The 15,625-nt window shown below is 48.4% G+C and overlaps 1 protein-coding gene across 1 annotated transcript in view; it reads left to right on the plus strand.

The window, feature by feature from the left end:
- Gan (gigaxonin) overlaps positions 1–15,335 on the plus strand; it is a 49,695-nt gene extending 34,360 nt beyond the window's left edge. The window contains exons 4-11 of the mRNA XM_051168564.1: positions 886–1,103; positions 1,305–1,426; positions 3,719–3,831; positions 4,616–4,765; positions 6,252–6,388; positions 6,989–7,117; positions 14,393–14,502; positions 14,587–15,335. Coding sequence (XP_051024521.1) covers positions 886–1,103; positions 1,305–1,426; positions 3,719–3,831; positions 4,616–4,765; positions 6,252–6,388; positions 6,989–7,117; positions 14,393–14,502; positions 14,587–14,768 — 1,161 coding nt within the window. The 3' untranslated portion in view covers positions 14,769–15,335. The remainder of the gene's footprint in view (positions 1–885; positions 1,104–1,304; positions 1,427–3,718; positions 3,832–4,615; positions 4,766–6,251; positions 6,389–6,988; positions 7,118–14,392; positions 14,503–14,586) is intronic.
- The last annotated feature ends 290 nt before the right edge of the window (positions 15,336–15,625 follow it).

Raw genomic sequence — 15,625 nt, forward strand, 5'->3', positions numbered from 1 at the left:
GGGGGAGGTGTGGGGGGGATGTGTGTGTGTGATGTGTGTGTGTGTGTGTGTGTGTGTGTGTATGATCTTTGGTTTTGCTGCTGCCACCTCCTCCTCCTCTTCTTTTTCTTTTTGATTTTTTTCAAGACAGGGTTTCTCTGTGTAGCCCTGGCTGTCTTGGACTCACTTTGTAGACCAGGTTGGCCTAGAACTCACAGTGATCCACCTGCCTCTGCCTCCTGAGTGCTGGGATTACAGGCGTGTGCCACCACGCCCGGATGCCCTTTTCTACTCTCTCCAGTCACCTACCCAATACATGTGATTTTGTTTCTTGGGGTTGTTGGTTTTTTTGCTTGTTTGTTTGTTTTTCAACACAGGGATTCTCTGTGTAGCCTTGATTGTCCTGGACTCACTTTGTAGACCAGGCAGGTCTTGAACACTCAGCATTCTGCCTTCCTCAGCCTCCCAAGTGCCAGGATTAAAGGCCCGTGCCACCATTGCCCAGCCTACATGTGATTTTAAACAATACTTCTTATTGTAAAAGGAAGAGCTGGAGAAATGGCTAGCAATTAGGAACATTTGCTGCTTTTGCAGAGGACCCACATTGGGCAGCTCACAACAGCCAGTAACTCCAGCTCCAGAGGTATTTGCACTCGCAGACACACACACACACATGTGCGCGCGCACACGCGTGGGAATAAAACTAATGTTTTAAAGAAGAAAGGGAGAGGAGGGCCTCGTGTGCGTGTTTAGGCAAGACTGACAGCGACGGTGTGGAGGGCCTAGTGTGCGTGTTTAGGCAGGACTGACAGTGACGGTGTGTGCTAATAGACTGGTAGCAGCCACCGTCGGCCACGAGTCAGAAAGTGTGTCATCCCTCTCTTGTCCCCCTCCTCCCATCTGCAGGTCCACATGAAGGACGTCATGTCAGCACTGTGGGTTTCAGGGCTGGACTCCAGCTACCTTCGGGAGCAGATGCTGAATGAGCCCTTGGTACGAGAAATCGTCAAAGAGTGCAGCAACATCCCGCTCAGCCAGCCACAGCAGGGGGAGGCCATGCTGGCCAGCTTCAAGCCAAGGGGCTACTCAGAGTGCATAGTGACCATTGGAGGGGAAGAAAGAGTGTGAGTGTGGCAGGGGCCTTCGGAAGGGGTATGGGGGAAGGGGGAGTCACAAGACACAAAAAATGCAGGGTAATTTTCCATGTCTAAAGTGTAATAGTAATTGACTTTTAAAAAATGTTTAACCATCTGCAAAGTACTGAAACTTACAGTGCTTATTGTGAGCAGAACTGTAAATAAAGCATCATTTCTGTGTTTCCTTAGTTCACGGAAGCCCACAGCCGCCATGCGATGCATGTGCCCTCTCTACGACCCTAACCGGCAGCTGTGGATCGAGCTGGCTCCTCTGAGCATGCCAAGAATTAACCATGGCGTTCTGTCTGCAGGTACTCCACTCAATTCCTGCAGAGCCCTGACCAAGTAACACATCATTTCAGAGTGATACAGAAAGATTTATACAGACGAATGTGGTTTGTGCCTGGTGTGCTGGTGCACAGCTCTGATCAAAGCACGAAGGAGGCAGAGGCAGCAGGATCTCTATGAGTCTGTCACTAGCCTGGTCTACACAGTAAATTCAGAAATATGTAGTTGCATACAGTCTCAAGAAGTTTAATGCTAAGGTGTGTAGCTCAGCCGCTGGAGTGGCCTGGGTTTGAGCTCTGACACCACCTGGTGGTGACATATGGGTTCCAGGGATCAAACTCAGGTTGTCAGCCTTTGCAGCAAGCTCTTTGACCTGCTGAGCCATATTGCCTGCCCCATCCCCTTTCCTCTCATCTGTTGTGTCTTTCCCTGTTGCCTCTGCTCTTAGCAGTCTTGTCGTTTAGTAGTAGTGTGTTTCTCAGAGCTGTGGTAGGTACCGCTTGCTTTCTCTGGGTTCCCAGGACGTCAAGTCTTTGCAGCACCATTTCCAGTGTTTGCTTCTGCTCCTATTCCATAGGACCAGATCTCTAGCTGTGCCTGAGAGCCTCGCTGGATGCTCTTACTCACAGGAGTGATCAGTGCCTTCAACGTGACAGGCAGTCTGGGGCTTGGATGGAGGCTCCAGAATTGAGTTCAAGCTTGAAGTTTCCTAGACAAGCAGGAGGTTAAAATCAGTTGAGTTGGCCAAGGTGGGAAAAGACACTTGCCACTACACCTGACAGCCTGAGTTGTCCCTGGGACTCACACAGTGCAAGGAGAGGAACAGCTTCTGCTAGCTGTCCTCTAACACTAAAACACGATCCATGGCATGTATACATGCACATGTATGTACACACATGTATGTACACACATACACACATTCTAGAGTGTTTGGTTGGTTTAGCTTTGTTTAGTTTAGTTTTGGGTTTTTTTTCAAAGACAGGGTTTCACTGTGTAGTCTTGGCTGCCCTGGAGTTGCTTTGTAGACCAGGCTGGCCTTGAACTCACAGAGATCCACCTGCCTCTGCCTCCCTGAGTGCTGGGATTAAAGGCATGAGCCTGATCACTCTAGTTTTTTGTTTTTCATTTTAATTTTTTGAGAATGTCATACATAAGTCATTTCTCCCTCTGTTCTCTCCAGCTCTTCCCATGTCCCACCATGATCCTCCTTCAACTAATGACCTCTTCTTCTATAGTATATATATGTGTGTGTGTGTGTGTGTGTGTGTGTGTGTGTGTGTGTGTGTACATACATTATATATATAATCTTGAGTCAATTAGTGTTGCCTATATGTGTCTAGGGTTGACCATTTAGGATTCAGGAACCTATTTGGTGCTCATCCCTAAGGAAGCTGACTCTCCTCAGTATCCATTCACTGCCTCTAGTGCTTCAGCTCGAAGCATGTTGGGCCTTATGAAACTTTCCCCCATCCATGTTGCCATGTGGACTGGTATGGTCTTGTGTCATCAACTAATCTGTTAAGAGTTCATTGACACAGCTTCCCAAACATGTCTAAAAGACACTGTCTCACAGCAGACATCCTGGCCTTCTGACCCTTGCAGTCTTTCTCACCCTCTCTCCCACAATGTCCCCTGAGCCTGAGGTGTGGCCCATGGTCATTTGTTTCCTGCATTTTGGCCAGTTGTACTCTCCACAATTGCCTCCAACTGCTGCAGACACAGCTTCTTTGATGAGGCTGAGAGTTGCACTTACCAAGAGAGTGTGTGTGGAGTCATATGTAAGTTTAAAAAAGAAAGTTGAGTAATGGTCCAGCTGGCCCACTGATTTATTCATCCCCTCATTTGTACAATGTTGGGGATAAAACTTGGGACCTTGCCTGTCCTGGCCACGGGCTCTGTTGCTGAGCTCATCTCCATCACTACCCCAATAGCAGGCTCAGCAGTGAGTCTTGCGTTCTGTTTTGAATGTCAGATGTCCTGTGCCGATAATCCTAGTGATCTTTAGAGTAGATGTGGATTGTAGGTCGGATGCTACCTGAGACTTACAGAGCTAGGGAATAATGTAATGAATTTAGTTAGCACTGAGCTGCCTGGTACCTGAAGGGTGGTACCACCTTTCTTCTCCTCCTCCAGGGTGAGAATCACCTCAAAGACTATATTGAGTAATGCAGAATGGCCAGTGTGACTAACAAGTTTGGCTCTGTCACCAAGTAGCAAGAAAACTATCAGGGCTGGGGAGGGTAGCTCTAAATGCCAGGCCTCTGCACTGTAGTTCCTGCTGAGGGTGTCCTGTGTATCCCCTGTGCTTTTTGCAGAAGGATTTTTGTTTGTGTTGGGGGGCCAAGATGAAAATAAGCAGACACTGAGCTCGGGAGAGAAGTATGACCCAGATGCCAACACGTGGACCGCGCTTCCGCCCATGAATGAGGTATGGTGCACTTTGTCTCTGGGTGTGTTTCTTTCCTCCTTGGCATTTTTATTGAGTGTGAGTTTCCGTGTAGGGAAAGAAGCAGCCCGGCCTCGCCCTGCCTGGAGCCCTGCTCTCCTCCTCCCTCTCCTGCCTTGTCCTCCCCGGCCTCCTCCTGGCCTCCTGCCCAGCACCGCCTCCCTGCAGAGGCCTAGGACCCATTCCTCAGCTCCCTTACTGCTTGCCCCATCTCAAGATCCCTTCCCTACCACCTTCCTCTCTCTAAATTGTGCAAAGTGTGTACAGAGGCTTTGTGTGGCTTTGCATGTTTCTACAGAGATTCCACAAGCCTGGAATTTCCTATGTTCTGTTTGGACTGAGAGTGAATGCTAGGCACCCCAGGCTTCTGTAATTCCTGGTACTCTGACACACCTGTCTTCCCTGCTGCCCATCCTGGCCACAGATAGTCCACACACATGGACTGTTGTCATCCTTCACAGTTGCCTCAGAAACCTGCCTGCCCATAAGTGCACAGCAGCAGTGATGCTGAGCCAGTTGTCCTGGGAGGGATGTGTACTTCTCAGCTCTATAGGCTAAGCACAGCATCTCCATAGATAAGCCTGAATCTTTTGTCCCTGGTCCTGAGGACTGCCCGGCTCTGTCTGTGGTGCCAAGGAAGCCACACACAGTGAGGAGGCGTTCCAAGCAGAAGCAGTGTGAGCAAGGCTCCACTCTGCCGAAACTCAGGAATAAAATACCGTGTGATATCCACGTCCGCCCTCAGAGGTTTGTGCTGTCTTTCCAGGCAAGACACAACTTTGGAATCGTGGAGATAGACGGGATGCTTTACATCCTCGGCGGGGAGGATGGCGACCGGGAGCTGATTTCCATGGAGTGTTACGATATTTATTCAAAAACCTGGACAAAGCAGCCCGACTTGACCATGGTTAGAAAGGTGAGTGCCGTAGTCCACTGCAGCTGCCTTCAAAGTCAGTGTCTCTTTCTGGGGTTGATTGTTGCTGTGGGAAGGATCACACCCAGGGCCTCACGTAGTGCTTGACTTCTGAGCAAAGTTCCAGGCGCACATCTTTGTTTCTTCAGTATGCCTTTGCACAACTGGAAATGCTCAGAGGATCAAGGCTCTGGAGCTCTGTCTCTGTTGGCAGCTTGCCTCTGTGTCGGCGGTCACACATCACAGCAGGAGAGGGCCCGTGTGAGTGTTTGTCTGTCTCTGAGCAGTGGGGCTGTGTGGCAGGGCCTGCAGTATTCCTTTGTGAATAGCTGCATCTCTCCTACATTCCTAACTTACTCTCCAAGTGAAAACCTGCAGTGGCTTCCTCCTGCGAGTCTCTCTCATGTAGCCTCTGGTTTCATGCAGAGCTGTCCCCATCAGTGCTTGTGGCCACGGCTCTAGTCCATGCTGTGGAGAGCCTGTCTTTTCTTACTGTGTGTACTTCTTTGTTAGGGTTTCATTGCTGTGAAGAGACACCATGACCATGACAACTCTTATAAGGAAAACACTTAATTGGTGCTGGCTCAGTTTCAGGAGTTTAGTCCACTATCATCATGGTGGGAAGCATGGCAGCATGCAGGCAGACATGGTGCTGGAGAAGGAGCTCAGTTTTACTCTTGACTCACAGGCAGCAGTGGGAAAACTCACACTTGGCCTGGCTTGAGCATATGAGACCTCGAAGCCCATCCCCAGAGTGGCACACTTCCTCCAACAAGGCCATACCTCCTAATAGTGCTGCCCCCTATGGGCCTGTGGGGGCCATTTCATTCAAACTACCACACCAGCCAACTAAACAGTTGTGACAAAAATTGAGCAAGTTATTGTTCCAAAAGTCTTAACTCTTGGGAGCTCAAATACTGATGAAAGGCGGAAGTAGTTAGGTATGCAGTGGTGGCACATGCTTTTAATCCCACCACTTGAGATGCAGAGGCAGGCGATCATTCTGAGTTCAAGGACATCAAGATGGCTCAGAGGGTAAAGGTGCTTGCTGCCACACTTTATGACCTGATGTGTCAGAATCCACATGATAGAAGAAGGGAGCTAGGTTGAAAAAAAAAATTTGTTTTTTGTTTTTTAATAGGATTATGGGCTGAGATCCAGTGTAATGGCAGAACACTAGCCTGGCATGTTCAAAGTTCTGGGTTCCGTGCTCAGCATGCCCCCTGAAAAGTAAAGAAAACTAGACTTACGGCTTCTTTTGCTGTAGATGGATGACAACCCCACCTTTCTGGGGTTGTCCAGTACATGTCACCAGCTCTTTCATCTCCAATGTCCTCTGGGGTCATGTTAGAAGACATCATGATTTTGCTGTTAGGAGTCAGAAATTGTCCTGCATGTGTGACCATGCTGTCTAGGCCACTTGCTGTCCATCCATCCAGTTCTAATGACAAATGGTACCTTTCCCTACCATTGTTTTTTTTCCTTCCAGATTGGCTGCTATGCAGCTATGAAAAAGAAAATCTATGCCATGGGCGGAGGATCATATGGAAAACTGTTTGAGTCTGTGGAGTGTTACGATCCACGGACCCAGCAGTGGACTGCCATATGTCCACTGAAAGAGAGGAGGTGAGGCGGAGTGTGCGTGTGTGCCCAACAGTGTGTGACTATTGCTGTGTGAGGCCTCAGAGCCTGGCATATGCACATGTTTGCAGATACAACAAGCAATAAAGGCTAGGGAGATGGCCCGGTGTGAAAGTGTGTGGTGTGCTGCACAAGTGTAGGGCCAGTGTTCACATCCTCAGTATCCAAATAAATGTCAGGCAGACAGTCCTAGCACCAGAAAGGCAGAGACAAGGAGCCCCTAAAAGCTGGCTAGCTGGACTAGCCCTATTGACGAACTTTGGGTTCAATTGAGAAACCTTGCCTTAATGAATAAGGAATAAAGGAGTCACTACTGACTCTGTCACTTTGGCCTCCACATGCGCATGCACAAACACACACACAAAGGCAAGTAGTTGGGTTGAGCATGACTATGCCTTCTTCACAACACTTGGAGACTACTGAGGCAAGAGGATTACTATGAGTTCAAGACCAGTCTGGTCTACATAGTCAGTTCCAGCTTCCCCTGAGGTCTCAAAAAGACCAACAAACCAAAGAACTGTAGTGGAGCACTCGGGGCTGAGGTCCTGAGTTCTAAGCCAGCAACTGTGTTCTGTGGCCCTACAGGTTTGGGGCGGTGGCCTGTGGTGTTGCCATGGAGCTGTATGTATTTGGAGGTGTCAGAAGTCGAGAGGACATCCAGGGCAGCGAGATGGTCACCTGCAAGTCTGAGTTCTATCATGACGAGTTTAAGAGGTAATCAGTCTCAAGGCGTCTACATCCATTCTTTCCCTGTGCGTCAGTCTCGAGGCTTTCCCACCTGGCCTCTCCCTCACGCTTTCAGAGACATGTACTAGCTTTGGATTCCGGTGACCTCACTGAGTTTTCTCCTTAAGGAGTATGTCCAGTGCATGTTAGATATTTATCAGGGACTTCGGAAGTTGGTGACTGTTCTAGTTACTTTTCTATTGCTGTGATAAGACATGTTGACCAAGGTAACATAAAGAAAGCATTTATTTGGGCATACGGTTTCAGAGGGTTAGAGTCCATGATGGTGGAACAAAGGCATAGTGGTAGAAGTAACTGAGAGCTCACATCTTCATCCAAAAATTGGAGACAGAGGAAGAAGAGGGAGAGGCCTGGGAGTGGCCAGAGTCTCTTGAAACCAAAAGCCTATCCTCAGTGACACACCTCCTCCAAGGCTATACCTCCTAATCCTTCCCAAACAGTTCCACCAACTAGAGACCAAGACCAAGTATGCAAATATGTTTAAATTATTCTCATTTAAACCACAACAGTGATTTAAAGAAACACCTAGAACTTGGAACTTAGCACACATTTGATAGTTACTTTTTTTTTTCCAAGACAGGGTTTCTCTGTGTAGCCTTCCCTATCCTGGACTTGCTTTGTAGACCAGGCTGGCCTTGAACTCACAGCGATCCGCCTGCCTCTGCCTCCCCGAGTGCAGGGATTAAAGGCATGCGCCATCACGCCCAGCTCTTTCTTTCTTTCAAGACAGGACGTCTCTATGTAGTTTGGGCTGTCCTCTATACATAGACCAAGCTGGCACTGAAACTTAGAGAGCCTCCCAGGTGCTGGCATTAAAGGTGTGCACCACCACACCTGGCTGTCTGTACCCTTTTATGACAGACCTTCATCTTTTTCTGGGGCTGTCTGCCCAGAGGTTCCATTCTGAACCCTTGGCTAGCTCAGCTCCAGGCTGCTTCTGCCTGAAAGGCCTTTTGTCCATCTAGTTAGCTTGGCCCTTTCCAAAACTACAGTTAACGGCCACTCTCCAGAGAAAGCCTTGACCATCTTCTTCCAGGCTCACATGTTTCTCCATCCCTGACCCCCCTATCTCTCTGACTTTGTAGGGCAAGGTCCCATGTGGACAACTCATATTATCCTCCAGCATCAAACCTGCCTGGCATCAGATGTTCTATCATGTGTCAGTGTCTAAGATACTAAAACATTGACAGGGACCAGAAATGTGGGTCATCAGATGAAGCCTGATGACCTGAATTCAATTGCCAGGGCCCCCAAGATAAAAAGAGAAAATGATTCCCACAATTTGTCCTCAGACTTCTACACAGTTTATTGCACACACACACACACACATGCACACAGTTAAAAAAAAAAAAAATGTAAAAAGAAAAGCCTTTTTGTTTGTTTTTTTTTTTTAGACAGAATTTCTCTGCATAATAGCCCTGGCTGTCCCGAAACTCTCTTTGTAGACCAGGCTAGCCTCGAACTAACAGCACTCCACCTACTCTGCCTCCCAAGAAAATCCTTTTTAAAAATGCCTAACAGTGGTAAACACCTTTAATCCCAGCAGTCAGAGAGGCAGAGGCAGATGGATCTCTGAGTTCAGAGGCCAGCCTGGCCTACAAAGCAAGTCTAGGATAGCCGAGGCTGCACAGAGAAACTCTGTCTCAGAAAGCAAACAAACAAAAAAAGACAGACAAACAAAATGCCTGACAGACCATGGCATGAGCCTGTGGTAGTGCTGTCCCACCCTCCTCTCACACTTTCTGTGTTCCTAAGCACAATGACCTGGTCAGATCCTAAGGGAACCCTGCTACATGTGTAATAATATGTGCTTCCGTTGTGTTACCAGACGGGGGTGCTATAAGATAATGTCTCCTTTCCTGTCTTTGAGATAAGGGGTTGTATGTGAGTAATGAACAGATACAGGGCATTTAGACACGCATGTAAATGCCTGATCTGCCACATGCTCCCATCTTGGGTAGTTTCAGACATGCCTTCCCCTCATTAGGGGTAGACTGTCAGGGGAATTTACCGGACAGAAAATGAGGCAGCTTCGAACGTATTTGCTGTGTGGGAGTGGGCAGGGGATGTCAGAGGCTTGTTTGATAAGCCACTGTTGGAGCCAGCAGCTGAGGTGGGAAAGACTGTGTTAATCTTCTGCCCAGACTGTCCCGCTTGATGAACAAGCATTAGCGGCACATTTGGCTTTTGATAAAACACTGACACAACCCTTTTTCCTGATGACTGACTCTGTGCGTAGTCAGCTGAGCTGCAACTTGTCAGCAGTCATTTGCTTACGTTTTTACTCTTTTTGCCTATTGCCTTGGGTGGGACTCAGTCTGACTGCAACACTTCCCGGTTGTCCTGGGACATGTTGTGTTGATAGAAGCACAGTGTCCCTACCAATTAGCCTGTGCCACATCTGCTGTTGATGAGCTTGACCACCTGTTCTAAGTAGGAAACTACAACACTCCTATTTGTTTAATTTAATGTTCTCTCTCTGTCTTTCTGTCTCTCTCTCTCTCTTTTTTTTTTTTTTTTTTTGAGGGTCTTACTCTGTAGCCATAACTGGCCTGGAACTCTATATAGTCCAGGCCTGCCATGAACTCACAGAGGCCTCTGTCTCCCTACCATGTCTGGCTTTAAACTTATTCTTTATTATTTCTTTGTTTCTGTGTGAATGTGTGCTATGTGTGTGGATACTCAAGGAGGTTAAAAGAGGCTGTGAGATCTCCAGGAACTGGAGTTAGGAGCACCAGACAGGATGCTAGGAACTGAACTCAGGTCCTCTGGAAGAGCAGCCAGCACTCTTGACCACTGCTCACATCCCCAGCCCCGTTCTTGTATTAAAAAGGGGGCATGGAGAGTGTGTCAGTCAGTAAAGTACTTGCTACTTAAACATCAGGTTCTTCATTCTGTCCCCAGCAATCTCATGAAGGCCAGGCATGACACTGACCTACACCCATGTGCAAGTGCACTATCACCCATGAATACACACATAAACACACAAAAATAAATAAAACGCTTCATCTTAAGAAAAAGTTTCACCCAGCACTCAGGAGGCAGAGGCAGGCAGATCACTATGAGTTCGAGGCCATCCTGGCCTACAAAGCAAGTCTAGGACAGCCAAGGCTACACAGAGAAACTCTGTCTCAAAAAAAACAAAAAAGAAAAAAAGAAAAGAAAAAGTTTCAAATAAAATCCATACATCTCCAACCTTCGTGTTCCCAGCCTCCTCAGTGTTAGTTTGTAAACAGAGAGCAGTTGCCATACAAGACATTTGCACAGTTGTAAAACACTGGACATGAGCAGAACCAGATGCTCTGGGCTTCATCTGCTCCCTTACAGTCTACGAGGCTCAGGTAGTGGTCTTCCGTCTCCCGAGAGGACAGGGAGCACAGACACAGGCTTTTTGGCTGCAGCGTCCCCTGTTGTACCCACCCTGCTGACCTGACTATGTCCCCATTAACACTGGCAGAAAACCCCCCTCCCCAGCATGTTGCAGAGTTCCTGGGTGTGCGCTTTTTGCACACTGTGGAAACTGCTGCCAGATGAGCAGTCTGTGTTAGGTTATAGACCATTCAGATTGTAAGTGATCTCTTATCTTTCCTGTCTTTGTTCCTTATTTTTAGATTAAAACTTTCCTGGAAACATGCCATATCTTACTATTTTCTGTGGTTTCTGAATTAAAAATAAAAAACTGTAAAAAAGAAAAAAGGCCACAAGTTGCTCCCAAGTCATGGTGATGGCACAGGGAGATGGCATGTGGTGATGGCACAGGGTGATGGCACATGATGTTGGCATAGGGAGATGGTACATGGAGATGGCACAGGGAGATAGCACATGGTGACAGCACAGGGAGATGGCAAAGGGTGATGGTACATGGAGATGGCACAGGGAGATAGCACATGGTGACAGCACAGGGAGATGGCACAGGGTGATGGTACATGGAGATGGCATAGGGAAATGGCACAGGGAGATAACACATGGTGATGGCACAGGAAGATGGCACAGGAAGATGGCACAGGGAGATAACACATGGTGATGGCACAGGAAGATGGCACAGGAAGATGGCACAGGGTGATGGTGCAATGAGATGGCATGGGGAGACGACACAGGGAGTGGCATAGGTGATGGCAAATGGAGATGGCCATGATGGCACAGGGAGATAACACAGGGTGATGGCACAGGGTGATGGCAGTGCCGCCTCTCCTCTGGACGTTCCTGTGCCCCTGTGGTGTTCATCTCTCTGCCCTCTTCCCAGTTGTCCCCACACTCTGACAGGGTCCTCTGGATTCTCTCACCCTCATGTCATTGCCACCCTCTACCTTTCACATTCAACAAGGGGTCTCTTGGACACCCACCTTCTCTCCTCCTGCACCTTGCTGTGTCCTCTTGCCACATCTCAGAACTGAGTGCAAGTTCCCTTCCCATGGTCCTCTTGGTGCCCTGCTCAGGACTGTCAGCTGTGCCTAGCATCTGCTGGATGTCCTCCATGTCCTGAGGTCGAGACACCTCCCTTTCCCAAGTCCTATCCTCTCACTTCTGCCTCAGTTTCCTGCCTTGACACATGATCCTTGTGTTAACTTTGAAGTAGTGCTGCCAGTGTCGCCTTTTCATCTTTGAGTGTACAGCTGCATAGACATGTTTGACACCTGGCTAACGACCAGTGCCCCTCAGTTGAGGGACAGTGTGGCAGGAAAGGGTAAGGAAATCCCTGGGACTCCCCTTAAGAAACCCCCTGTATCCCTGGGGAACTGGCAGAACAATGCAGGCATGTGAAGCCTGTTACTCCATTCAGTTCACTTAGAAATGGCTGGGCATGGTGGAATGGAAGACCAAAACAGGAGAATTTCTAGTGCCCCCCAGCTTCAGTACATACTGAGAAGTGGGGAGGGAGAGTGGAAAGGAGACGTCAGGTCCATCTTGGAAAACAGTGTGCAGCATCCTCAGCTCTGGCCTGTGGCTAGACCGATTGCCATTGCTGTGTAGACAGACGTTGGGTATCTTGGACAGGCTGTGTCTTTTCGTCCCAAGTCTGACTCCATAGCTCTTGAACTAGTTGATATTTTCTCTTCATCCTATCTGCAAGGATGTGCAGAGCAAGTTCCCTCATCTTGGTCTTCTTGGCAGGACCAGCAGTTAGCCAGTGCAGTGTGGGCTGGCAGCTGAGTCAGCCATGTATGAAAGTTGATCATCCTGCCGTTTGGCAGAAACACCAACCTGCCTGCCCGTGCTGACCGTATCATACCATTCGGATCTGATGGTTAGGAAGAAGGGAGTTCTTCAGTTGCCTTAGTAAGATTTGTGAAGTAGTGAGTCCCAGGGGAACGAACACTGCTCTGGGCCTCGTCTCCTTGAGTCATGGTCCAATCTGGAGGCAGAAACCACACCAGTAAACTAAGCAGAGCAAATGTAATTATGTAATTATTGACCAGCCATGACAAGGGATGAAAAGGACTCTGAGGATGGCCGGTATATGGCTATATAGAGTACACGTGTGAGACAAATTCCACGTTTCTAGCCCCAGCAAACCACCTGATAGTAGGCTGGGGATGTGGCTCAGGAGAGAGCATGATGGAGCCATGGGGCCATCTCTGTACCCTATAAACTGGGCATGCTACCCAACATTCATACGTGGAAGCAGAAAGACAGAAATTAAAGGTCATCCCACGCAGCTTAGCAAATTGGGCAGCAGCGGGGGTCCTTTCTCAGACATGGAAAGGAAGGGGGGCGGGGTGAGACAGAGAAGGAGAAAGAGAGAAAGATGCGGTGGCTTAGCTTTGTTTTATAATATTGGGCAAATATCTTCTTCCTTCCTTTCTTGGACTTTTAAATAAGCTGCCTGTTTCATACCAGTTGGGGAAGAGTCTGTTGAAGTGAGTGGTGGTCTTTGTTGGTATTTGACAGCAGAGTGCCCCCGCTTTCTACACTGGCTGTCTGAGCTCCTGGGCAGCAGAGTGCAGAGGCTGAGGTGCCCACAGAAGCCATGTACCGTCCTGGACAGTGAGGTCTCCGGGCTGCTTAGGCAGTGGCTATGATCTGGTGTGCCTGTGAGCTGTTAGTGGGAAACAGGTCAGTTTCCTGAGTGACCATTACTGCATGGCAAAGCCTTGATTTTATTTATCTCATATGAAGGCCAGAGAACAACCTCTGCAGAAGTTGATTCTATGATGCTGAGCCCAAGGATCAAAGTGGAGTGGATAAGCTAAACAGCAAATGTCCTTACGAACTGAGTCATTTCTGTTTGCAGTAGACTTGTAGAAAAGTTTCAGAAAGTCAAGGTATTCCCATAAGCCATTCAGTGGGCTTCTAATGTTAACATGTGACTTGGTGAGAACACAGATGTGAGGCTGTGCAGTACTAGCTAAAATACAGACTGCCTGCAGTGTCACCCACTTGTCACCAGCATGTCCCTTGCCTCAGTTCAGCCTGAATTCTGGTTGCCACCAGGTGCTGTGCTTCCTTGCCGTCCCTTAGCCTGTGATAGCCTCTGTCTTTCCTGACCTTGACACTCAAAGGTTAGTCCAGTTTTTTTTTTTTTCTAGAATGCTTTCTTTAAAAAGAGTTATCTTGTTTTTATTTGTATGTATGTTTTCTAAACTGAGCAAAAATTTTTAGTAGACTTTTTTGTTTGTTTCTGTTTTTCGAGACAAGGTTTCTCTGTGTGTATCCTGGCTGTCCTGGACTCACTTTGTAGACCAGGCTGGCCTTGAACTCACAGGGATCCACCTGCCTCTGCCTTCTGAGTGCTGGGTTGAATAGACATTTTGCAAAAGAAGGTACACAAAGTGGCCAGGAAGCTCATGCCAAAATGCCCAGCACAGTTAGATTTAAGGAAATGCTCGCCATTGCAGTGGTTAAGTCTTCAAAGGATCCAGGGCACCGAGACGTGGTGAGCAGTAGCATCTAGGATCCCCATGCCTTATGACTAGAAAACAGCAGCATTGTGCTTTGGGTTAAGAGGCCATTTTCTCATCACTTAAGTGCCACATGCCCTTTCCACAGGATCCAGCAGTTCCATAAGTCCACCCAAAAACCAGAACCAAACAAGCCTCACCTACTGTCCCTGACATTACAGTCCCTATGCTGTCTGTCTTGACAGTAACAATAGTGAGAATCCTGTAAGTGGGTGGGGGATCAAGGGTAGCAGTGTGCAGTATGCTGGTGGCTTGCCCAGTAGCATTGTCCCTGTTTGTCTTCCTAGGTGTGTCATTGGTACTTCGGAGTTCCTGAGTTGTATCTGTTGTGTCTTGCTTCCAGGTGGATCTATCTTAACGATCAGAACCTATGCATCCCTGCCAGTTCATCCTTTGTCTATGGAGCTGTCCCCATAGGAGCCAGTATTTATGTTATCGGAGACCTCGACACGGGTGAGTAGGCTGCAGCGGTTTCTTGGGAACTGGTTCCAGTGGCTCAGGCGCATCAGCTCAGTTCTGCTCCCTCTCTGGGTTTAGGTACCAACTATGACTACGTGCGGGAGTTTAAGAGAAGCACTGGCACCTGGCACCACACGAAGCCACTCCTGCCATCCGATCTTCGGCGCACAGGCTGTGCAGCCCTGCGCATAGCCAACTGCAAGCTCTTCCGCCTACAGCTGCAGCAAGGCTTGTTCCGCATCCGGGTCCATTCCCCTTGAAGAGGAAGAGGAGCCAAAACCGAGATCCCACCCCAAGCGCATCACGTGGCTGGACACGCAAGCGCAGAGAAGTAGCCGCCCCATCTTGCTGTGTGCTGGGCTTCAGTGTGGTTACTCTTCGGTGGTTTTTTAATGCTTAGAAGCTCCGGCTTCTGCTCTTGTTTGGAGACCGCGTAACCGTTGAAAAACTACCCGGGAGGAATCAGTTCCTCTAGCCTGATGCCTCTGTAAACCGAGGCTGGTGAACGTCAAAAGGAGGAGGGAGTGGGGGTTGGTGTCAGGTGACATCTCAAAGTTAGAATCCTAAGGTGCGATTTCCCCGGAAGGGGAACTCTGACTGACTGCTGCGTTCCAGTGTGTGTGGCTGTGGTAAACAAACAACAGAATCTATATATGCAAGCCAATGTACCCGGAGTGCAAGGTTGTCCTTGTACTGCGTGCCTGCGGAGGGATATAACGCCTAGCCCCACCCAGTAATTGAGGTTTGTGCCAGTTAGTTCCCACGTTTTACTAGTGCTCTGTCTTAAGACTTTTAGAAACTAAACTCTGATGAATTGAAACTAAGGCAAAACTGTGATGCATCTGGCAACACTCTGTCTTAGTAAATATATGTCACCCGAAGAGCTCAAGTGTGCAACCCTTGTGTGAGCTTAAAGGAATTGCTCAAGGTGTGATGCCGAGTTCTAGGGTGGTGCTGTCACACCTGGAGGGACTTCAGTCGCCCCATTCTTCCTATCCTCCAGGGCGTTAGTGCAGAGGAGACTTGAGATAGAGTCAGGCAAGTGATAAAGCTCTGCTGTAGCTAAAAACAATGAAAAACTAAAAGTTAAAAAAAAAAAAAAAAAAGTAAAGCTGTC

Source organism: Acomys russatus, chromosome 26 (genome assembly GCF_903995435.1).
Source record: "Acomys russatus chromosome 26, mAcoRus1.1, whole genome shotgun sequence".
NCBI classification, from domain to species: domain Eukaryota; kingdom Metazoa; phylum Chordata; class Mammalia; order Rodentia; family Muridae; genus Acomys; species Acomys russatus.